Consider the following 25,555-nt stretch of genomic DNA (forward strand, 5'->3'; position numbering starts at 1 on the left):
TATTGTTATATACAGTGCAATGTGTCCTTTCTTATTGTGAGAAAGTCTAATTCTCTTCTTTATGATTTTCTGAATGCTCTTTAAAAAGATCTACGCCAACATTAACTTGAAATTATAAATATTAATCCTAAAAGGCACTTTAAATAAATCCCAATCAACTACAAAGTGGACAGACTTATTTCATTTCATAATTATTTTTATTCCATTGTTTTTTTTTTGTTTCCTCCTATTTGACAAGATGGCTTAATTAGCCCAGAAGACAAAATAAATACCAGTGTTTACTAGTACGAGTTCTGTACAATTCACCAGTGATACACACCAGTATAGCTTACAATATACCAACATGAGCAGATTTACGCAACAACAAGGAAATAAAATAGATTGTTTCGTTTGGGGGTTTTTCTCCTCTGTTTTACATTTATTTTATCCCTATAACACCCAGATTGATCGATCTGATAGTTTCGTTGCTGGCTAAACATGGAAATCACATCTGGATAAAACGGGTTTAAAAAAAAAAAAATAATAATAATAATAAAAACAAACAAACAAGAAACAAAAAAGGAAACAACTTAGGATGTGTTATTTTGGTGCTGTGCAAATATGCTCTTCTTTATACCAGTATATCATGCTATACCAGTACAGTCACCAGTATATTTTATATAGCAGTATGTGACACTCCACATGGGGTCAGTATTAACAAAGACAAATGTGATTTTCAGTTCAGTGTTTTGTGTCTGAGAAACAAGTTCCAGTCATGTGGCTCCACATTTCATGTGTTTGGTTCCATGGGGACTATTATTAAGTCGGGGAGGGGGGGAATTTTTAAAGTGTTACACCCGACAAGAGAATTGGAGTCATAAATGTGATATGAGGTTTGTTCATGTCCCGGGGAAATATACTTTAAGTGTCACTAGTGGGTGATCGGACAGTTAATGTAATCTTATATTATGAACGTACGATTCATATTGGGACTATATGTGAGGAGACAAAAAAAGGAAAAGGAGACACGAACCTCACAAAATTAGCGACCACTCTGAGACGTGTCACTGTCTTCTTCCTCGTGAACCAATCGGAAGCATCCTGCCACTCACGCTGAACACATTTTTTCCAATTCTTTTTTTTTTTTTTTTACACAGCAGTCAATTGCTGGGGTTGAAAGTTCAACATTTTTCAGTATAGAGGACGAAGATTCCTCAAAACAACACAAAAAAACATGGAGCTGATCGATAAAAAGAGCAGACTGAACTGAGTGCGAGTAGGGGAGGTTTCTGTCTGCGGTGATTACCCGCACAGAGCTGGACTCTTCACATTTGGAGTCTTTAAAAGTGGCTCAGAGAGGAGCTGAGGAAGACTGTGGGAGTAGGGGAGCGGTAAGGGTGAAGGAAAGGAAACGTGAGTGAAATAGAGAGAAGAGGGGAGGAGAGTGTTTTCTTTCCTCAGGCAGTAGAGTGGTACTAGACTGTCCTCGAGGCGTATTCTGCTTTTTTACGTTCCTGCCTCTGTCTCCTCCTCTGCAATTTGAGTCTATAAATAAAACACGGTGAGATGGAGGAAACAGAGAAAGAGAGATGGTAGGAGGCATGACGAGTCGGAGAAGACCAAACCGAGACTGTTGTTACTGTACCACCCCAGGCACCAAAAAAACAAAACATAACAAACATGTGATGTGTATGCCGATGTAGAGATATTTGATTGGAGAAAGGAGCTCCTATTCAGGAATCGGAACGTCAGCAAACGGGGGCGGCCGACGCCTAAGATCCCACAGTGAAGTTTCATGCAGATATGTTGCAGATCGGGTTGCAATCCGCCCGATCTCACCAGCTTTCATGATAGCGTTTCTGTCGGAAGTTTTGAATCCATTTAAAACTCTAACCTGCAGAATCTGGCTCATCCCAAATCCAGATTTACAGCTTAAAAAAAAAAAAAAAAAAAAATCACGAGTAGATTTCTTTCTTCCTCCTCTCGTCACTGTATTCCACTCTGAAGAGAGCGAAGCTGCCAAGTCCCTGATTCAGGAAGTGTTTCTGCGCTGTTCTCGTATACAGAAAGTCACAGTGGTGGAGATTTTAATCCCAGTTGAACTAATTACCTCGGCTATAGCGGGATTAAAAAATTCTAACGATTCATCGCGGACCATTATCAGATTATCAGAGCCACTGCTCTCGCCGTTGATTTGTAAAGCAGCCACCTCCGTCAACACATGAGGACTGATGTCTGGAACCCAGGAGTCTTTAGAAGTCACGATGATGATGCCACCCTCTCCTGTTGGTCAGCTCGGACGACATGGGGCTAGTGTGGGCGGGACTGGGCCATCATCTTGAGCCGGGATTGGTCGATAACATCCAGCAAGTTCTTGGCATCAACAGCAAGAGCATGAGCCGCCGTCAACATCTGCTTCTTGTAGTCCTGCTGGAGGCTTGGAGCATCAATACAGAATATATGCAAGATCAGAGTTTTAATAGTTAGTGCAGTATTAATGATCATATGTGCAGACGTGACAGCATCAAGAACGTGAGCATGACACACACTCTCACTGGCCACTTTATCAGGCACATCTGTTCAACCTACTTGTTAGTGCAAATATCTAATCATCCAATCACATGACAGAAACTCAGTGCACTTAGGCTCATTAGTACCAACTGAGCATTTTTTAAATGGCATAGCCCACCTAAGTGGCAGCATAATGCACCAAGTCACAAAGCTCAGATCCAGTTTGAGATGACTTCACTGTACTCAAATGACGTTCACAATCACAGTCTTAGTCCACTTTTGTAATGTGGTAGAAAAGCAGATTCACATCATGGATGCACAGCTGACAAACCTGCAGCAGCTGTGTAATGCTGTCATGTCACTAAGGACCAAAACCTCTGAGCAATGTTTCCAGAATTAAGGTAGGTAAGGTTTACCTAACAAAGTGATGCTTTTAGTTTATGCACCTACCTGGTCATCACATATTGTTGGGCTAACTTCATCTTTGCAATCAGTTCTGCCAAGTCAGAGTTCAGCAGCTTCTGTGCCATCTCGATCTGGTGAAGAAAAGCGTAACCGTATAAAATAAAATACAAGCTGGAGCAGCTGTGTGATCAATAATGTGCTTTAACGTGATTTATTAACAATCATTAAACTGTTTAATAACATAAAGTGAATGCTTGTTAGTAAAAACGGTGTCTACCTCTCTGTGTGTACTGGCTGGAAGTTGAGGTAGAGTCTCATCTACTGTGGCCAATAACGTCCTCAGTGCCAGACCCACATCCTGAAACACACACATTTTTTTTTCACAACAGGACAGCTTACATGTGGTATCAATAATTCACATAGTCTGTTTTAAATAGACTAAAATCTGAAATTTCTAATAGAGAAGACAGAAACGACACAGTGCTGTAGTCCCTTCTTAAGGTTAGCAGCTTGGCTAAACATTCTGGAGTTAGGGATGAACACTCCAATGTTAGCTGTACTGTTTGCCCTGCTCTTCCCTTTCTACCAACGTGAAAAAACCCTTTGGAGAAATAAAATGAAATGTATTTTTGTCAAAAAGACTCACAGGAAAACTAATTATTAAATCCCTTTGGTGAAAAGCTGCTTAGGCTATCTGCAGAGTCAGGTTAATATATGAAGCAAAAATTATTCATGAAGGAGCAGAAGAAGTGTCGAAATTCCGTCCTTGGAAAGCTGCACCGGCCAATTAAACTGAAACAGTGCGTCACAGTGCTCAAGGACATAGCGGTTATTAAACTGCACAGAGCTGCTTTGATCTACTGTGCTGAGTTTTTAGCTCAAAGCCTGCAGCTCCACTTCAGAGAAATAACAAACTGCCGTTTGTGCCTCTGTTACCTTGACCATGGGCACGTACTCCTCGGGTGGAGCCGGCTGGATCTTGCTTGACATCTCGATCACAGCTTTGACCAATCCCGTCACGTTCTCGTACACTTTGTCGTTCGACCGATCCAGATTGGCGGTGGGAGGCGGGCTTATCTCCTGAGGCTGCAGCTAAACCACAGAAGAAGACAAAAAGCAGTGAGTGAGAGGTTCTTTGAGTGAATGTGTACCTGGGAAAGAAGTGTGGGAGACTGATGACAAAAACCAGCTGAAACAGTGTGGATGAAAAAACAAAACATTTGTTAAAACATTTACCTCCACAAATCCTGCTAGATTGTAAAGACGTTCATCCGCCTTACACACTAGATACATTTAAAGGTCCAAAGTAAAGTAATAATAATCAAGAGAGTTAAACAAGTAGATTAATGAGTGAATTAATATCTATTATGTTTCTACTTATGTTAAGTGCATCTGATATACCCATGTTGTGATGCCATTGTTTTGCGACATGGAAACACCATCACACCATCGACCCTAACCATAACACCGTAACCATAGCCATAGGCCTAACCCTCTCCACCCACTTATTTGCACTTTTTCCTGAGTGGACATCAGCAAGTCTTGTTTCCATGTCGACGATGACATCATAACCATTTGATTGGTCACTTGCAATGTTGAACCTGGGCCAACATTAATTATGATGATCCAGGAACAACACCAGCACTCTGAATATCAGATACACTGTCTAAATGTAGAGGTATTCTCTGGCCACTAGATGGCAGTGTCACACTACCATAACCTGTGCCGTAAACCTATCAGTTGAGGATTTTAATTAAATACAGATTCCCCGTAGGAGGTCACATCTTCCTGAACCTGCCATATAAACCAATCATCATCTTGCACTAACATAAAGCGTTTTCTCATTTCTGTCTTTCCATTTCCTTCACCATCTCTCTTGCTCAGTGACATCACCTGACCACTACCTGCAGGTATACTTCCCACATCTTGAATACAAAGACTTTCTCTCGCCCGCAGTCATGCATGCATGCATGTATAAACTCTAATCCTCTTTGCAATTTCACTTCATTTTGCACATTTTTTCTGCATTCCCCTTCACGCCCTCGCTTTTCCAGTCCTTACTGAATTCTGGGTAATCAGTAAATCACCGCCTACAGTGAAAACAATACAACGCTGTGCACACAATGACCTACTGAAACCACTTGAAGCATTTATCTAGAAAAAATAAGCATTTGAAAACTAGCTGCTTTATAATCTGTAAAAAATATGACCCTATTTTACTAGGATGAGGAAAACCTTTTAATTCTTAACCGGGGAAGAAAAAAAGATTAAATCTTATTAAAGACTCACTTGTCTACTAATTATAAAGAGAAGCATATAATTAGTGCTCAAGTAAATAAAAAAAATCTATAAAAGTTAAAAGCACTTAGATCTGAGAAAAGGAGAGAAGACAATATAAGCAGGAAAACAGACAAGGGGAAGTGCAGAGATGAAGTTAATACTACAACAGAATGTGATTTGTTGGACAGAGAAATCAAAGGGCTGATGGAGGAGCAGGACAACAATATGGAACAGGAGACAAGACGCACAGTAAACACACACAGACGGTGTGCTGCTTACCCGCCAGGGCTAGGGGTCAACAGTAAGGCAGAGTGCCGGAGAAGAATGGGGGTGAGGGGGAGGGGAGAGAGAGAGAGAGACGGAGCAGCCAAAGGAAAGAAGATACAAGGGTAAATATTAATGCTCCAAGCATTCAAAACATGCACTGTGTCCACTCGGTAAATGTGTCCCTCCATGTGCTACTGGAGGAGCATTTCATTCATTCATTCATTCATTCATTCATTCAGTGTGTATTTCTGCTTGTACTTTTGCTTCGGAGCGTGTGCATTCATGCACGTGTGTGTGTGTGTACCTTGACTCCATCATTGTAACTGTCTCCAGTATTTAGACAGGCCAGGCTGCTTACTTGGCACTGGGCCCCAGGTCGAGGGGGTTTCTTTGGCGGGGCCACATGCTCTGCAGGAAACAACATCGACAACGTGTGAAGTACAAAAATATTTCTACTCACAATTTATTCCTAAGAAGTGTGGGCAGATGCTTACTTTGGTTTCGCAGCAGCTCAGATTATAACACAGATTATAATTAACTCCAGGCTAATTTTTGCCAAACAAAGCGTCACCTCGTAAGATTTGGTTTTTATTTGAATTGTATCTATGCTTTCTACTTCTTTTCACACCTTTTAGCCTCTTTTTCTCTTCTGCATTTGATGATGTTCTGTAAAGAACATTCAATTGCAAAGTGGTATTAAAATTGTCGTATGAATAAAGTTTTGATTGATTTATAAAGTCTCCCACAAACTGTTTCAAGTATGAAACGTCTCTCTTCCTCTACATTAGTATCTATCAGGAATCAGGAAACGTTTAATGGACAAAAACGATATTCCATCCTGGAAAATCATCCCCCAGCTGGCTACTATACGTTTCTGTTTTCTCTGTATATTTACGCTCTGAGCACTGAACATACTGAACATGACATGCTGTTTGAGTCCATATAACCACAGGTTGGTGTTCTCACTAGCAGGCCAGCAGGTTCACAGCTGGATCTGTCTTACTGTGACCACAGACTAAACCCTGCAGACAGACGCTGACCTCAGAAAGGCCAGAGATACACAGCGTGCTACACTGTGTGATGGTATATGTGTAAGTTACACATCTTGGGAGAAAGAGAAGACAGCATATAACAATAGTGGTTGCCCTCCTGTAATTGTGGCGGAGTTGAGGCCCCATCTATTACCTGGTTTGCCAACGGGCTGGTATATGTGCTGGTTTCCTGTCTGCGCAAACAAACAAACAACAAAACAAAGCACTGGGTTAGCGATTGCACAGACGCAGACATAATCAGAAGCTTTGCAGGAAATTAGAACTTCACAGCTTTAAACCACCAGCGGCCTCAGCACAGAATCCAATTTACTTTGTCATGTGACACCGAGCCTCAGCTCGCACACAGCTAGCTCACAGTCATTTGCGGCAGAGGAGCTGTGCCTGTTATTTTGTGCTGTGTGGTCCTGCGTTGGGTAACTTATGGTAACAAAAATATTCTGTTTGACAGGAAGAGGATGACAAAACAAAGTGTTTCTTTTGTTAGAGCTAGCATTTTAAAACTGCAGCATGTTTACATGATGTGATGGTTGTGAGAACAAAATGCCAGGAATGTTACATATTTAAATTCATTGTATTTTTACTGCATCCCTGTTGTTTTGTGTGTGTGAGAAAACAGCACAGAAGGACTCAAAAGCCATGGTGCCATCATTGTGTTGTGGTCTGACAACCACCAACACCCAAAAATACTCCACCAAGGCACACACACACACACACACACACGAACGAGGGAGATTTTCCCACCACAAACCACAACCATTCAATGGGAGGAGGAGGAGGACAAGCAGTGAGATGAATTACAGAGACGGAAATATCTAACTCATGGCAACTTCAGACTGCTGAAACAACTTCTGCTGGCATTGGGGAAATAACATCAACATGCAACTCTGCGTTCAGCTGCAGAGATTCCAGCTTTGGGATACAGTTACACACACACTAGATATTACAACAGGAGGAAAGGGGAGAAGTTGCAAGATGCAAATATCTCAGCAACTCTGTGTTTTGTGTGCAACCAAAGGGCTGCCAGCAGTGCCCAGGATCTTACATCCTTTACCAGTAAAGTTGCTTCTCACACTCTGAAGTATTTATTTACAGATGGACAATCACTAAAATCGGCCACCAGGACACTCTGGGACTGAGTGCAACACCCTTCCATTAATATCCAGTTACGCTGTGAGAAACTACTGACCCCACATTGCTGACTTTACCCTCAACAGGTCACTTCCTGTCCCTGAATCAGTCAGTTGAAAAGAAAACAAACACACGCCGCAGCAGTGAGTCTGACCATAACACGGACGTCCGTCAACATTCGTCTTCATCAGACATCCTCCGTGGTTAAAAACACAAACACTTCAGGAAAATAACTTCCCATTCATAAAGTGGCGGGGACAGCAAATTGGACAAGATTTGGACAGTGAAAGTTTAGAAAGAAACAAACAGAGACAGTTCAACTCGCACCTGTAGGAATGTCCGTGAGTTATTGTCCTGATGTGAATGGGTATAACTAATTAATGAGAAACAAGAAGAAGGAACTTACCGGTGGCTGGAGTCCACTGTCTTCTCTGTCCAGACTACCTCTCGAACTTCTCATGTCGGGTTTCTAAGCAATCACAAACAATCAAACATTACATCTCCATTTACCAAATCCATATCCATATACTTCGATTTGCAGTAGGAATTTTTTTCAAATAATCCAAATGTTTCACAAAAAAAAGAGATAGACTTCATGGATAAATGATGAAGCTGTGGCAGAAAAAAAAAAGCACAACTGTCCAAACACAAAACCTCCTATGAAGACTGGAACGCAGGATACACAAAGGTGTAGTGTCCAAAAGGCTTTTTTGGATCCTCCACACAAAGTTAACTTAAGAAAAATGTTTCTATTGGTGCTGCCATGCAAACCGAAATAAAACCACACACAAAACAACCACAAAGTCCCACTCATTGCCCTCTCTGACACACACACATCCACTCATACCAGCTTTCCAAGACAGGACTTGAAGACCAGCATCGCCGCCGAGTTCATCAAAGAAGCCTGATGCGTGAACCGTTCGTGTGAGGTGTTTAGTCTCTGCTGTTATCTCGGGATCTTTCCAGTATCCTGCACTGTACCCTCTGTTACGCTCTGAATGTTCCCCTGTCTGGTTTTCTCTGTAACCTTGTCAGTGCTGCAAGTTTCATCCAGAGAAGACTTCAGATTCAACTCCAGCTTCCTGCCTCCACCACTCTTATGTCTGACGGTGACGCACAGAGAGAGGGAAGGAGAGGAGGAGGGAAGAAGCACACTGCCAACAAGCTGTCAGTATGCGAGCGTATCTACCCTTCTTTCCCAAAACCTCCTGCCTTTCTCCTCCCTTTCTTTCCCACCCCTTTCTAGTCCCTCGCTCAAGTGACAGTCTTATAAAAACCAGGGAGCCTATAAGAAACACCCCCCACCCACCCCTACACACACACTTTATACCTCCCCATCTTTTCAGTAATCTCGCGTGTTGTCATTTAGTGGTTGTGGGTCAAAGACAGACTGTTGACTGGGCTGTCAGATTCTGTAAGCCTATCATTAGCCTGGAATTTGCACAGGCCACACCTGCCTACAAACTCACTCTCTCTTACATGCATGCACACAAACACGCACTATAAAAGTCTTAAGCAAAAAAAACCCCAACAAAAAACCCCAGACAGTTCCTTAATTCTGTGTTCACAGAAAAGTGCATCCTATATTAAAAAACCCTCTTTGCCAAACTCTTCTTGTCATGTCAAACCCTGCGCTCACTCATCTTCGTCTGGATGAGTCTTACCAGAAGAACTGAGTGGTATCCAGCTACCCATTACTAACAATCAGAGGAGACACGTTTTCTTCTTTGTAAATTCCAAACCAGAAAGTGAGTCACAGGGAGTACAGAGTAACATTTTTTTAAACTGTGAAGACATGTTTTTGTTATTGATGTTATTGTCCACACACTTCACCCATATATGTCAGCACATGCTATAAATGAACACAATTGATGAGACTTATGTGATGCTTATGCATATCCTGTGCAAAAAAGCAAAGTGTAATTAATCTACATTTGCACATTGCTGCAGTGCCGAGGCTTCAGCAGCATGGTATTAAGGAGGAATGTAAGTTGATGAAATACTGCACAGTAACTGTTTAACAGGTCATTGTAAAACTCTTTTGAAGACGACAGTCATTTTCATAACCACATAGGAACTAGACTTTTGGAGGCATCCTAACTGATTCTTTCTCTAACCAGCACTGACTGCAAGCACATCAGAGCAGGGTCACTGTAATAGCAGCCTTAAGGTTTCTAGCTCAAAGACGCCGCAGCAGACAACTCAAACTGCAGCGCTGTTAAAAAAAAATATATAATCAGCTTGACACCACTGACACCTTCACCTCAAACTTCAAATGTCTGTGGCTGAATTCAGACTGCAGAGAAAAGGGTTTCAACTCTGTTTTCCCCCCTTTTGCTCTTATGCGACTCTTAGTGAACTTTTTTTATTACAATGTGAACAACACAAATCACATTTGACATCTAATATTCTCACGTAGCAGATTTTCATTTTTCCCACTTCTGTGTGTGGTTGTAAATCATATACAGGTCAGATTTTTCAGGAGTGTGACCAAGTCACAGCGAAATCGAATACAGCTCATTTCCCATCACAGCTACGAGACTTCAGTAACTTCAAGGCAATATCAAACACGCTTCTGCACTTCTTAATGAGCATTTCCATTAAATTCCTTTCAGTATCTGGTGGCATTTTCTCACTTTGCAGCATTTTATTTGTCTTCGTGTTGCATACGTGCTAGGAAATTAGCGAGGATGGTTTCCTGTTGGTTTGATTCGCTTGTGTTTTCTTAAGTTGCAATGCACTGAGCTCTCAGGGCCACGGTAAAAACACACATTTAAGTGCAATAGTGTTTTCAAATCAAATAATTTAAGGGCTTAAGTATATTTATGTGTGTTGACACAATGATAAACTTTTTAAAAAATGAGTCCAAACTAAGTGATTACACTTTCTGAATACGGAATTACGACAGCATGCGAAAAGACGGCAACTAAACAAGACATCTTTTCCTTACAGTGAGCACTGACACAATGCACCATACACAACCTCTCAGAAAAGCACAAAATAAATCCAACAAGAACACGTCAAACTTCCTTAAATGTAGCTGCTTTGCCTTTATTGCTGCAAAGAGGCATGTTCAGGGCTGCACAAATGCGCTAGTCTTTAGACATTTTTGTTTACCCCACACAGCTGCTTAAATCTAGCCAACCATACAGAAGCAAGACAAAGTAAATCTCAATTAAATGCACTGTGACAGCATCCGTAGTGTGCATGTGTCAGTTGTGCATGGGTGTGCTTTACCAGCAGCCTTTCCTCCTGCTCCAGCCACCTCTGATCCTCCTCCATCTGCTGCTGTTGTATGATCAGCTGTTCCTCCATTAACAGGCACTGCTGGCCTACACACTGCTGCATGTCTACTGCCCTGTCCTACACACACACATACACACACACACACACACATCCACACACACAAACGTGCAACAGAAAGACAAGCATAGCATAACAGACATGCACACCAGCACGGGGACACACAGCCAGACATGGAGATGAACACACATATACACCAGACTGATGAGAGGCTGAACTGAGGTGGTGGACGCAAATACTAAAAACAACTGAGGTGTCAGGGGGGTGTTTCTGTGAAAAAAAACTGGTGTGGAAACTGGAAAACTTTTGCAACCCATTTAAAAAAAAAGTGTGACTGGTGTGTAACTGCCTCCACAGAAGAAACAATATGTTTGTCACACTTGAAAAGATGATTCGTTGGCCACTAGTAGAGTTTCAGGTTGTCTAGGTAACCTTTTAATCTATTTATTAGCCTGTCAGGTGTTAATCAATGGTATCCTGTCCTCTCAGTGATTTCCACTTCAATTGCTTTTTTATTTTGGGACTCGCTTTACACTGAAAGCAGAGTTTTCTTGAAGTTGCTGAATTTGAATGCCTTTCTATGACCTCTGGTCACATGACTGCGTTTCACTTATTGTATACATGTAGCGTAACAGCCAGTGACCACAACCAACAAACAGCACAAAACTCACATCACAGCTTAAAATGCTTCTTTCCCTCAGCTATGAGATCACTGAACTCTCAAGGGGATAATTAGATGAATTTTTCTATGACTGTTGATTTTTGGACAAATGTCCTTGTTATTCTATTTGTTTATTCTATAGGTTTTTTTGTGTGTGTGTGTGTGTGTGTGTGTGTGTGTGTGTGTGTGTGTGTGTGTGTGTGAGCGCGCGCATGTCTATAAGAGTGAAATTAAGAATCCTACCTCCATCATAGAGCCCCACAGCGCCATATCCTGTCCGTGAGGCTGGGGAAGGAGCTGTGCGTGCGAATGGGTGTGGACATGGTGGCGGGGGTGTGTGTGTGCGTGGTGGGTGTCCAGCATTGCCGCCTGAGGTGGGTACAAGGCGCTAGGCACAGAGGGGAGTGTGTGAGGGCCTGGATAGCCTGCCATCTGAAACCGAAGTGAAGACAGGGACAGAGACACAAGGTTGTCCTTAATGTTTTGATTCTGAAAAATCTCAAGACGTTGATGCAATTATAGCAGGTACACATGCAGTGAAAGGGCTGTTGAGTTCGTCTACATACCTGATAGTGTCCAGGATGCTGGGGACTGGGGTAAAAACCTTCACTTGAGCGAGGACTGGGATAGCCAGGTCTACTTGGCTACAGAGGCGGAAAATGAGAAAAAAAGGAAGAGAAAGACAGAAAGAAAGATCAAGGAAAGGTATTTTGAGATACAGAAAGACAGGTGGGAAAAACAAAGGTGCAGTTATAACACTTTATATTTGTAACAATTATATTTTCTCCAAAGAAATGTTAGAAGACACTTCATTCAGACAATCAACACACAAACCCCCCCAGGAGCTGTTTGTGTGGCCGGGTTAGCTGTCAATCAAAACAGGGAACACCCACTGGGCTGCAAGTACAGCAAGCTGTTAGTCGAACGACTACAAACCACGACACCCATGGAGAACTGCTCGACAACTATGACATAATCTGCTGCTCACATGTTAGATGTGATGCAGGTGAGTTACATGTTCACCAAGACCTCTCTTTCAAGCACGCTTATGAACTATAAAAGCAAAAGGAGTTTAAAATATTTCCAATAAGCAGAACAATCGTCTGCTCTGTGTTGTTGGCCAGAGGAGCAAAGTTTAGTAGAGATCAGCAGCTCTCTAACACAGGATACTCTTCCTCTCACTCGTAGTTTCAGCTAAAAACAGAAGTGCTTGGTGAACCCACGGTGTTGTTTCCTCTGCTGCTGGTTGATGCACAGTTGATGAACTGTTTTCTGGACACATTTTTTTCTTAATGATTTGAACTTCTCTAACACATTGAGCTCGTTTCCAGCACGGCAGTGTTGTAACCTCTACCTTCCACAGTCTCTCATAGTAGCTTTCTCTGGACCACACCTCCGACAGCAAGACGAGAGACAACGACACATGAAGAGGGAGGCAGAATGCAAAGAAAGGCAAAGTGGGATAATAAGGAGACAAGGAAAGAAAATAAAAATGGGAAAAATAAACAGAAAGGGAGGGGGAGAAAGGACAAAGAGAAGCAGACAAGACAAAGACACTGAAGACGAGACAAAAACTGGCTTCAAATGTTCAGACACAGTCAGGGCAAACGATGGAAACGTTCAGCCTGTTTGTGGACAGGCTCACACATGGAAGGGTTTACATGAACAAAACTATATCTTGGAAGGTTAAATCTGCACCGAGCAGATTAATTTTCCTTTGGCAGTCAATCCACAGGGAGGGAGGTTTCCCTGGGAATACCCAAGATAAAAATAGGAAGATAAACACACAGGGACAGACAGATGGGAAATTAATCACACCGGCTAATAAAACCAAACATTGGCTAATATCTGCAAAGCTTTGGGTGAATAACTGAATTTCATCATTAATAACCAAATAAAGAAAGGATTTTGGATTAACTGCACCACCTAATGTAAAAACATAATAGTTACAGGAGTTTAGACCATCTGAGAAACAAATAAGCTGATGCACTTCTGACGTTCATGCAGGTTCTGACCATTGCATCCATGTGCAACCAGCTAAGAGGTTTCTATGACCTTGCTCAATGAGTTGCTTTGAATTGAAAAGGTTTATGTACATGAGCAGGAAATGCCTTCATAAACACCATAAACTTTTTTTGGTGTTTGAGGTAATTGTTACTACACAAAACTGCAATAAGCGCATGCGGAAAACTACCTTTAGCATTTACAGCACTTAGCATTTACATGAGATTTTCAACTCAAGCAGCATCAAATAAAGCACATAGAGTTAAAAGCTCATAGTGGGCCACCCCCATGTTACAATCCAAATCTGTTCATCATGTTAGTGTTTGTGAGCCTGTCCCTCTGAAAGTGCTGAGGTGAGATATAGTCAGGCCCATAAGTATTTGGACAGTGACACAATTTCTAATATGTGTCATAAACATTTACAGGAATATTTTGTTAAATCCCTTGAATTAAAACTGGATTTGAAATCAACTGTGTTCCAAAAATGTACAGATCGAGCACTCTTAGTGGAGTGTTCGGCTAGTGCGCCTTTCGTGTTATTTACCAAATTTATATGCACTCTTTTCATTTCAGCTCCGTATGATAGCCTGTAAAGCATTTTTGCTGCTCTTCTCTTTATTTTCTTTAATCTAAATGAAACAAAAAAGGAGAAGGGGGGATAGATGTGGTTGAAATGCAAGATTTTTTGGTTTGAGATGCTGCTGATGTACGGTTCAGAGGTTCTGAAATCCAGTTACTACACCTTTGAACAGAGTGTGTCATTTAAAAATACAATTTCTGCACAGCACAGTTTGGAAAAACAGTAAGTGGAATTTTTTTAAATTTATTTTTGAATCAATTCAATAATTTTGAGAGACATGCATTGTTACAAGTGTGACGCCATGGCAAAGCTCCACAAGAAAGGAGTGATTAAAGCTTTTCTCAGTGTAGTGATTCACACATTACCTAATAAACAAAAGTTCCCCAGTTCGATCTCAGGAGGACATATAATCATGTCCAATAACAGGAGCTGATCCTGGTTGTGGTGAGGATTGAACTTTTCAGCAAAGAGCCAAACAGGCCAATGTGAAAGCTTGTTCCTCGCTGATTTCTCACCTTTAGAGAAATTGTAGCCATATATATTTATTTTACAAGAAGCCATACACTTCAAGACAGAAAATATGTGAATGTTGTTTGTGTGCTGCCATGAGACTGACCTTTTACCTGAAAACAGGATTACCTAGAGCTTGTGTGTACTACTACTACTACTGGCTGCCACCCATAACCTGGTTCAAGGTGACAGAGTGTACACATGTGACACACGCAGGCCTTTTACCCTCATCTGGTATTTATAGTTACTGTCTTCACATGTTCATCTAAACACTAGTAGAAACTTTGAATATCTTTTCTGCATAGATCTCACTTGAAAAAGATCTCAGTGAGACAACCTGATTTAATAATATTATGCAATAAAGGAATGTGATATAGTACAATGCATAAGCAGGTCCATATGCTTAGAGGGTATTTAATCACAGTGTGTTACTGTGTTACATTTGCCTCTGGACCTCACCAAAACTGATCAGATATTTGTGTTTTTTGATATAACATGCACTCCACAGAAGTGTCATGTTTGTTCGATTAGTCAGTGTTAGCCCACTGGATTAAGGATTCGTTGAAGGCATTCCTGAACAAGCCAGAAATAGGGTGCATTAATCCGAGGACACGTCAAAACTATGCCCGACAGACGCAAACACAAATATATGTGGCTGCATTCAATCACAGAGTGCAGAGGACGTTTCAACGGCCTGTCCTGCGAGAACAAAGCATGCAAGCAGTCTTAGCATAAACCCATGGAAAAAACTCCCTCCTGCACAGTAATTATGATAATGGTCTAAAGATTAGAGTTTTACTTCTCAGTGGAGAGTATTAAAAAATGCTGCAACTCTCATCCCACTTTATGTTGAAAATGGAATTTAGATTGTGAAAATCAATGTTCACATAAAATAATGTTAAAAAAAAGTAACTATTTACTTATGTTGAGCGATTGGACCTGTCATGTTAACTGACCCTACCCAACATGCATCACTAATGGGACTGTTGCAGCGTTTTTCTTTTTCTTTTTTTAAATACGTGCACTCACATTTGTTCCTGTTAGTAGAAAAAGCTTTAGTGTAGTTTAGCAGCACACCACCTGCCTTCAATGGTGTAGACTTGGGTCTTTCAGAGCAGAGGATGGAAAAAGGTACGTGGGTAGTTATGGGGAGGTTATGCATTTGGCTGGATGGGTGAAGGTGGGTAGAGGACAGATTACAGGCAGATGCTACTGTGTGTGGGGCAAGAGGGGGGAGCGGGGACTTCTCACATGACTGTACAGCAGGATGGCAGGTCTGGGCGTCAGAGTGCAGTTGGAGTGGAGTACTGCGATTAGTCTGACGGTGGGTATGAGAGCTGCTGTTTCTGTGCAACTGCAGGGTCTTAAGATCAAAATTTGACTCGGGCTGGATGCTCTGGAGGGTGTGGGGACAAACATCTGACGTGCTGAAGGGCAGAGAGTTAAAGTTGGGACTGGACTGTGAAAGGAAAGGAGAGAAATGCCGGGGATGGAAGTGGGTGTTGTTTGACTTTGAATGGGAGGAAGGGAGCAGGTGGCTGTTAGTAGGTGGATTTGTCTTTCGTGGGCAGCTGCTGCTGGACAGGCTGTCCAAATGTGTGTGAAGTGGAAAAAAGACAGTTTGATCTTGAACCAACAGGGAGGAGTAAGATTTGAATTCACTATTTAACTCTGGGTTGCGGGGAGACAAAGAGCTGCTGTAATAAGTGCTGTTTTGAGGGGGTGACTCAGGCTGAGGGCTGGGAGAAGAGGAAAAGTGCTGCAGACGTTTTAGAGATGATAAGTTGAGAGGATAAGTGGGAAGGTGAGGATGAGGGTTCCCAGTGCAGAGGGAAAGCTGCGAGGCAAAGCACTGTTTTTGATGGCAGTGAAGATGAGAAGGAGCAGAAACACAATCCATACTGAAGGTGGGCTGCAGGGAGGGACGACGGCTGGGCTGCAAACAGAAACACAAAGGTAGAGGAGGGACATGTCGAAATAAAAGTGTCACAGTGTGACAGCCGGGAAGAGATAAAGCATAGACAGATGTACACAACTGTATCCTAAGTCATGCAGCAAATAAGCTTACAGATTGTACTCAAACCAATCCTAAAAAGTTGATTCTGTTCATCTGGACGTAGCGTTTTCAGTAGCAGAAACATTTTATTGCTCATCTAACTGACTTCTTCACTTCACTACGTCCAGATGAACAGAATAAACTTTTTAAGATTCCCTTACCTGAATGATTGAGCATGCATCAAGATTCCCAAACCAACAGCTTCAATTCATTATGTTGCCAATGAACCAGCTGTTTACTGGCAAACAAAACTAGCCTGACCCTAACCCTTTAAAAAAAACATATTTCCATCTCATGAACTTCTGCTCGAGACATCTGGCTTTCATTGCAGCCGAAGGAAGCAGTTAAATCAGATGCTAACAGCAGGGTAGCATAAGGCCGTAAGTGAGGATAAAGCAACCAGCAGCTGAGGCAACAAGCTGTGAGGAGTAATGGTAGCAGTTGGGGGCCGGGTTTATGGATTAGCAAACAGAACAGTTAAAGAATTGTGCATTTGTGAGAAAAAATAAGAGACAAGTCTGGTTTTCAGATTGGATGATGACAAAGGAAAAGGAAAAGAAGAAAGAAAAAAGTTTTCTCTTCTTGCTCTTGTCTTGTGTAACAGGGTTTGGTTGTGGTCACGCATTTGCACAGTCATCACAATCATCATAGTGAAAAAGCATAATAGGAAACTCTGGCATCACTGAAATACAAACGGCGTTTTGAATGCAGAAAGAAAAATCAAAAATCAAAGACTATATCAAGTAAATCCATTCCTTCCTTTTCAGTGTTAGCATTTTTACAAGGAGGGACGTGGTCACACACACACAGACACACACGGCACTCCTTGAAAAGTCTGTATGAAAGAGCTTAAATCTTTTCTCATCTCTTTGTTTTGACTTCTGCTATGACTCGTCTGACTGCATCACAAGGGTGCAAACTGACATGTCATCACGTGAAAAGTGTTAACATAAACTTGCTGATTTTTCCTCTTTAGACTTAACAGTGCTTAACAGTTAGATATTTGGGTAATACAACAAATTGGAAACAAACCTATCACAAATCCAAAAGAAAGAAAACGAAAAGTCTGTAATTGTGGCTATAAAGCACTCAGTGTTTGCAATGATCAGGGTGTCAACAGCACAGAAAACACCACTGTGCACTCGTACGAACACAAACGCACAGACACACAAACACATGTGGTGTGGTAGTGTCTTACTTTTGGTGGTGCTTCATCAGACCCTCCAGAATCCCACGAAACAGTGACCTGTCTCCTCATCTCCATCCTGTTCCTCTCCTTCTGCTGGACCTTCTCTTCCTCTAATATTGTGCTAAAAGAAAGAAAAACAAACAGCAGGGTACTTGCATACACTCATACTCAATGATGCATAAGCACATATGTAAATAGGCAGGGGTGACTCTGTCACAAATATGATAACAAACACTTGAGCCTGTTTATTAGAATGCAGTCCCGTGCTACAGAGGTCCCTGGTATTTAACTGTGAATAATGATGATGTCCATCCACGTGCAGCATCCAGAGGCACGTAAATGAAACAGTTACTCCCACTGCTGCAGAAAAAAGGCTTTTGCATTCAGTGTAGAAATTTTATCTCCGCTCATATAAACGCATGCTCTTAGACTAACACACAATTTCCACTTTTTAGGGTCTTTCCCCACTGGCGATTCTTTACAAGCACGCTGCTGGCTTAAGTGGTTTTCTGCCTCCTCCTGTAAATATGAAAACTCGCTGTGAACCCCATTTAAAAGGCACACACTGTCCTCAGTATTAGTTTTATTACACTGTGCTGTGTACCCACTAAAATGCATGGATTCCTCGCACTCTGTACAGACTCTCCAAGCACAAAATACTTAAGTGAGAGTAAAATCAAATATCATTTTGTTATGAAATGCCCTACTGCTGCTTCTTTATACCCCCACAGTTTATCCCACATAAATCACTCTCATGGGGCAGCTACTCTAACGCAACAAATTGAATTTATTAGAACTTTTGCCTAATAAAAATCATCACCGTCTCTCAATTTTCAGTCTTTGTCAGTTGTTTGCTGGCCAAGTGTGCCAGCTCGCTAAAGCACTTAATCATTGACTCGCATTGCTTAAGAATGGACTGAATCACTCACAGTTTAAGCAACATCCCACGCCCCAAACCCAACATTTTTAGGTCTAGCGTAGCCAAAGATACCACATTGAATTTAAGCGATAAAATTACTGACCCGTTTCCTGGGAAAGCAGCAGTTAGATGAAGCCAAGCCCCGAATCCCAGAGGGAGAGCAGATGGTTTTGTCTTTTTACAAAACAGAAAACTGAACTTCTATTGAACAATCCAGCACAGCACCCTCTCCGCACCGCCACGTGCTCTTTCTGCTCGCCTTGCCTCAACAAGGGCAGGCGCTATTTCTAGCAGCATCGTTACACTGTTCCTGTTCTGTTGTCTCGTCAATTGTTTGCGTGTCCTTGCACCTGCCCGAGTCAGTCTCCAGTCTGCTCTGCTTTTCCATCACACTCGAGATCCCTCCGACACACTCAAACACGGCGTAAACATCGACTTGTGTGAACCGACAGTCAGCAGCTTGATTATTAAGCTTTAAAACCTATTATTAATTATAATTATCTAAACTTACAGTAGAGGCAATCCTTACTTTACTCAGCTAAAGACCTCAGATAAAGTTAAATCCTTTAGCACCAGTTTTTCAGCCGTACCTTTTACTTCATAATAATAAACAGTAGTAATCCCAGCATGAACAAATACAGATACAACACACACAATTACTTTGCTAAAACTAAACAAAACAACCTAACTGTTCGTGATTGATTTCCCAGTCTTTCTCTGATTATATATTTAATGTGTGTGCTTTCTTTTTTAATGTAAGCAGTCAGCAAATGAATCTGCCAGTCTTGCTTAGCAGTTGAACAGTAAATGACATCACATACATGCAACAGCAATACCATCAACACCTGGCAACATCAACACAGACTGTCTCCTACCCCCACCTGCACTGCACCACCTGGAATAACAAGGCCTCCTCAGTTTATTTACGCAGGCCCTGCGGACTACATATTCTTAGGGTTTCGAGCAACACCCTGCTCTTAATCTCACATACTCTAGTTCTCACCTGAGAGCTCCCAGTATGACCACGACTGAAGATTATCAGGATACTAACATACATATGGCATCATGATGACTTGATGAGTGTGAGACTTTGCTCAGTAAAGTCTATAGTCCATATTTAAATCCTCCATCAAAAAGGAGTCACTGCTGTCACAGCATATTTATGCTTTTGTGAACGAGCCAAGTTCTCTAAAAAACAAAATACTGGCAATAAGCCTTCAGACTGAAACTCTGAAGACAAAAATGTCAAAGAGCATCAAAGAGGAACGCCAGAACAACTCTGGTCAAAGGGATACTAATACAGGCTCCTCTAACAGCTGATTATATGCTAAATGAAAAGAGTTCTTCAAAGCCTGACATCACAACACTTAGAAAAGTCAAATGAGATAGAAGTGCAAAGAGATCAGACAATACTCTACCTTAGGAAAAAAAAAAAAGTGTCCACATCCACCCGAGCGCCTAGGAAGAATTAAAGCAGCCACTAGATGGGTGATGGCCCGACAGCAGTCAGCACTGATACTTTACTGAAGGTCACCGTGAACTGCAGAGGATATTAGCATCACTACAATCACAATGCCTACTTCTTCATATGGGATGGCATAAACCTGCTCTGTTGCAGCTCAGATACGTTTCACTGCTGGGATGACGCTATCTGATCTTCGTAGGCTAGCTTTGACCGTGAGGAGTGCAGCGTTGCAGTAACTCTGCTCGGCTTTTTCCATTCTTCTTTAATTCTATCTGTCTTCTCTCTCCCTCACTCTCTCTCTCTCTCCCTCTGTTCTTTGGTAAGCTGTGGCTCATGGCAGCTGCACACTGTGTAAACACACACACACACGCGCACGCACACACACACACACACACACTAGTAGCTGAGAGTTGCATATTTGGCAGCAGGGACCTATAATTGATATTATGATATAAAAGCCAGCCAGACTGAAAGTAAACCAAATCGTATAACCTTATATGGCTCCACTTTCTCCTATTAATAGCCAGTGACCACGTCGAACATGGTCAATATTGACTTGGTAACCAAGACACTGGCTGAGGCCCACCGAGGGCTCCTTCGCTCTCAGCCATCCCAATTTGAATAAATGCACTTAATTTTGCCCGCTTAGCAGCCACACTGCACATGCACTTTTCCACACTATGTTCTCACCCTGTTAAAACATACAACCGCAAACATATGGAAGCATGTGTCAAAGTAACGAGCGGATTTCTGCAACGTGAAGGCCTCCAACTTGCTCTGAGCCAAAAGGAGGAGATGGTAAAAAAAAAAAGCAAAAGTCAAGGGGGGGGGGGGGTGCTGGAAAAGGGAGCCTAACAGAAGCAGAATTACAGGAGAAGCAGGAGAGCTGACACTGAGAAAAGTGGAGGTGGAATGTGAGGTGTGAGTCATGCTGGTTTTAAGCAAAACTCATAAAACCACAGGAGTTAAATATGCGCCCTCATTTTCCTGTTTCTGTGTAAGAGAGTAAAAAAAGGTTAAGGTAGAGAGAGAATGTGCACGCTGAAGGAAACAATGATGGCATCTTGTTCCGCTGCTGCTGCATGCTCCACATGTTTCACACAGTAAGAATGTGACTTAAAATGTATAAGGTACACAAACTAAGAGCAATATGTTTTGTCAGGAGGGATTCAGTCAGTTGTGGAAGCTTAGCTGTCATGAAGAGTTCATGAAATGACTAAGGAGGGCCTGTCTAGACTAAATAACTGATAGCAGCGCTTGCAGACTCCTTTCATGGCTCTCTTAAAGACTAATTTCCTGTAGACTATATGCAAAGGACAAAAATAAAGGCGAAACAATGTTGACAAATTAACCTGAACTCTATCTGCAGCATGTTCTATTGTTAAGTGACACCTGGAGAACCAATGTCACGATTACGAGAAACAATGAGGATATTACTTCAATGAATATGTATACCAAGCATCGTCTTTATAGATTTTAGAGGTTCAGACTGCACTCTAATAAAAGTTTCATATCAGTCTTCCTAATCTCATAATCCATTTCTTTCATTTCCCATAAGGGGCAATGCTGAAACATCGCTTCCAAAAAACTGCAGGTCTGTTCATGCCAAAAGATTATGAACTGTTGAGTAATGACGGGTGGGTAAAGCATTGTCCTTACTAGCCTCTACCTAACGCCACGGTGTAGCACAATGAAAGAAAATATTCATAGTATATGTGGTAGTAGAAGAGTCAGATTAAACTAAAGCTCCTGATCTGCTACACAACGCCGAGCAAGAGGTCTTAAAAAGTGCTGTAAAGCATGAACATACTGTAGCTTAAATAAATAATTTCAACTTGTTTGTGTGGCTGTTTTTCTGCATGTGATGGCTTATAAATTCAGTCTCTTTCTTTGACTGTACCTGAAGATGATGACAGCCGACATGGTGACCAGATTATAGGCACACCCCTCTACCTGAGACTGTGCAACTGTAATGTCTTGATAAATGATAAATGGTGAATATATTCGAGCCTACCCGTTAATAAGAGACACACTAGTCTGGGGCTCGGACTCGGGGAATTTTAAAATTACCAGCAGTGATGTCTGGTACTGCTTTATCTGATCGCAACACGCCCGGGATTTCGCGGAAAATGCGATCTATCCTTGCAAAACCATCTCCAGGCAAAATCTAGTAATGAAGCCGTGATGTATCATCTAACAAGGAAAGGCATGACTGAAGTTGCTTACTTGTCTCTGTCAACATCACAACTCTGTTACCATGGCAGCCATAAAGTCATCAGCCCAAACAGAATGCAAAGTGCACCCTGCTTCATACTTGAACAGGTTTGTGTTACATCCTGAGCAGTAAAGGACTGCTCAGGAAAAATAGGTATCTGAAAATATATAAACAGCATACTTTGTAACATATCAAGAGAAGTTGTAATACTTGCTAATACTAGCATTATCCTTAGTGCTGATTAGTTGCAGAAGCTGTCTGTGCATATATATAAACTCAGGGAAGGAGGACCATGGAGGCTCCCTCACTTTCATCAGCACCAGTATTATCATTCTGTTGCTTGTATGGGTTTACAGCTGGATCGTTTCATACTCTTTGAGCTATGGATTTAGGGACTCTGACACGTGGTCAAAGTGACCTGCTCAAGATCAAACTGAGCATCAGAATAAGGAGGAAAGTTGATATGTAGGATCTTTTACTGACTTGTTGATGCCAGAGGTCAGGGGAGAATTGCCAGACACTTTGAGCTGATAGGAAGGCAAACCTAACTCAAACAGGCACTCGTTACAACAAAAGCAGTAGAAAGCACAATATGTTGATGGGCTACAGCAGCAGAAGACCAGACTGGGACTTATGTTAGCAATTCACACAGGCTCACCAAAATTGGACAATAGAAGATTGAAAAATGTCACCTGGTCTGATGAATCTTGACTTCTGCCAACATTTGGATGGCAGGATCAGAATCTGCCGTAAACAACATGAAATCATGGATCCCTCCTTGTATCTATAGAGGCAACTCACTGTCAACTATATATATTCAACTTTGTGCAATGTACTGGAAGTTATTTGTACATATTAGAGCCATTTCATTATATTTTATTACTTTGTAACAGATTGTAATATTTCATTACTGTCTCTGGGATTTATAAAGTATTGTGCTTCAGGCTGACTGTGATGTAATGATGTAATAGTGTGGGGAAGTTTTCTTGGCACACTTTCAGCCCCCTTAGTACCAATTGAGAAATTGTCGCCCATGTTGATCAAGATCAAGACAGTTTTGAAGCCAAACCAGCAGTACAGCATACCTAATGAAATGCCAGTGAGTGTGTGCTGGAATACAAATGTTACCTATAAAACTAGTCTACGAGACCTACAAACTTGTTTAAACAAGCCAGAAAAGAAATACCTAAGCTTGAATGAACAAAGAATCTTTCTTGGCACCTACAGACATTTTCACAGGTCAGACTGTCTGTGGTTAATATTTCATTTTGGTCTGATGTTAAGTCATCAAGAAAAACAGAAGACTACAAGACCACAGTATGTTTCAGACTTTCAAAAGTGCATCTACAGCGTTTCCTCGTTTGTCCCACTGCTTGTGACACTGCCGTGATTACAACAGACTGAGAGTGACACCTGCTGTCAAGCAAGTGTAAAAATACTGACGGCCCCAGTGGTGCTCCTCAGCCTCCTAGAAGGTGCAGCTATGGTAATCAAAGGTGCGTCTTGAGTTATAGCATTCAATAGATTCTCAGAAAACTTGACCTCTGATCTTGAGGTCACTGAGTTTTAAACGTTTCTAAAATTTTTAATAGATACACCTGTGGTATCAATTTGCAGAAAGTAGAACAGAAAAACATCCACTGGATTTCACAACACATTTTCACCTATAAATGACATAAAAGTACTTTTACCTTTTCCAATGTATTCAGATTACCTATTGTTATTTTTTATAAATCCAGATGGCAATTGGCAATTTAAATTTACATAAAGGTTCTCTTTCTAATACGATAATGTAACAACTAAGTAAAATAAATGTGCCACTGCAGTCATTCTTCAGCTTTCTTCACCAATACCATTTAAACCAAAGCTTACTAAAAAGGACGTGGATGGTACACATGAAATTGGGTAAAAAATACTGACGGATCTGAAATACAAATATTTGTGCTTCTTTGGATTCTGACCCTATATAGATGTGTCCTGCCAGCTCACGTGCTGTAGGTGCCACCCTTTTTGTACAGCTGAGTCTACTCTAATAAGTACTACTCTAGTAAGAGTATTTAAGGCTAGAAAAAGGGGATCTGTAGAGCCGCAGAGCATTTTTGTTTCGCAGCTAGTGAGCTGTGTGTGGTGGCTGCTTACTCCTGCTCTGTGGGCAAGTGTGTGTGTTTCGGTGATTTAACCTTTTTGACTTTTCTGATTAAATGTCCAATTCCTGGGTTTGTTTGTTTGTTTTAACCTTTTTTTAAAGGTGACAGCAACTTGTCCGTTTCTTTCAGTTTAATTAGGAACAAAAATAGTAATAAAACCTTTTAATTTAAGAATTCTGACTCCACATCTCCTTTTGTTTTTTTTAACTCGACACCTTTTGTGACTTTTTAACGAATGGAATATAACATGTTATCAGCATAACACCACGCCATCTTCAGACTTATTTACATCTGTCAGAAGTGGTGCCAGTGGTAAACCTGCATGCTGTTGGGCTCTGAGCACAGGTCCTGCCAAAGGACTTTGAGCCCTCATGATACCATAACGGCCTACCATAATCCTTTCATTCTGATTCAGATAGTCTGTTCAGGATTAGCCTGCTCAAGGTCATTGTGAGGTTCTGCTCCTCCTGTTCCTCCCTGCACAAAGGAGCAGATACCGGTCCTGCTGCTGACGGCCTGTAACAACCTCCCTCTACTCCAGATTTGAGACTGTGCTCAGAGACAAACCTTCTCGGAATGACACATATGGATGTGCCATGTCGCTAGAGCCGGACTACCTGTAACCTGAATGGTCTGTGGCCACCACCACAGACCGTTTTGTTTTTGTTATCTCGATCTCTGAAGTTTAACTGACTATGTCATTGTCTTCATGACTGTTTCACTAATTTCTTTAGGGTTTAATTGAGATGTGTCTATAGAGTAATGATGGTTTAAGGTTCCTGCAGCATAGTTCATTCAAGCATTCAAACAAAAAATCCATTTGCAGAAAATCCAGACTCAAAGTGCCTCACACACAGTCACACACAGTCTCTCAGATCACACGC

At 41.6% G+C, this 25,555-nt stretch overlaps 1 protein-coding gene across 9 annotated transcripts in view; it reads right to left on the reverse strand.

Annotated features, from left to right (window-relative positions):
- Positions 1–183: 183 nt before the first annotated feature.
- LOC120722083 (focal adhesion kinase 1-like) overlaps positions 184–25,555 on the reverse strand; it is a 62,217-nt gene continuing 36,845 nt past the window's right edge. For 4 of the 9 annotated variants that reach the window (XM_040012858.1, XM_040012856.1, XM_040012855.1 and 1 more), the window contains 12 exons: positions 17,935–18,046; positions 12,153–12,230; positions 11,830–12,018; positions 10,860–10,985; positions 8,029–8,091; positions 6,628–6,667; positions 5,747–5,850; positions 5,455–5,463; positions 3,832–3,987; positions 3,173–3,253; positions 2,941–3,026; positions 184–2,416 (listed from right to left, as the gene is read on the reverse strand). In XM_040012858.1, the coding sequence (XP_039868792.1) occupies positions 2,290–2,416; positions 2,941–3,026; positions 3,173–3,253; positions 3,832–3,987; positions 5,455–5,463; positions 5,747–5,850; positions 6,628–6,667; positions 8,029–8,091; positions 10,860–10,985; positions 11,830–12,018; positions 12,153–12,230; positions 17,935–18,046 (1,171 nt within the window). In that variant the 3' untranslated portion in view covers positions 184–2,289. The other 5 variants (XM_040012862.1, XM_040012863.1, XM_040012860.1 and 2 more) reach the window with 4 other exon arrangements.

The sequence above is a fragment of the Simochromis diagramma genome, unplaced genomic scaffold (genome assembly GCF_900408965.1).
Source record: "Simochromis diagramma unplaced genomic scaffold, fSimDia1.1 OVJJ01000618.1, whole genome shotgun sequence".
In the NCBI taxonomy this organism is placed as follows: domain Eukaryota; kingdom Metazoa; phylum Chordata; class Actinopteri; order Cichliformes; family Cichlidae; genus Simochromis; species Simochromis diagramma.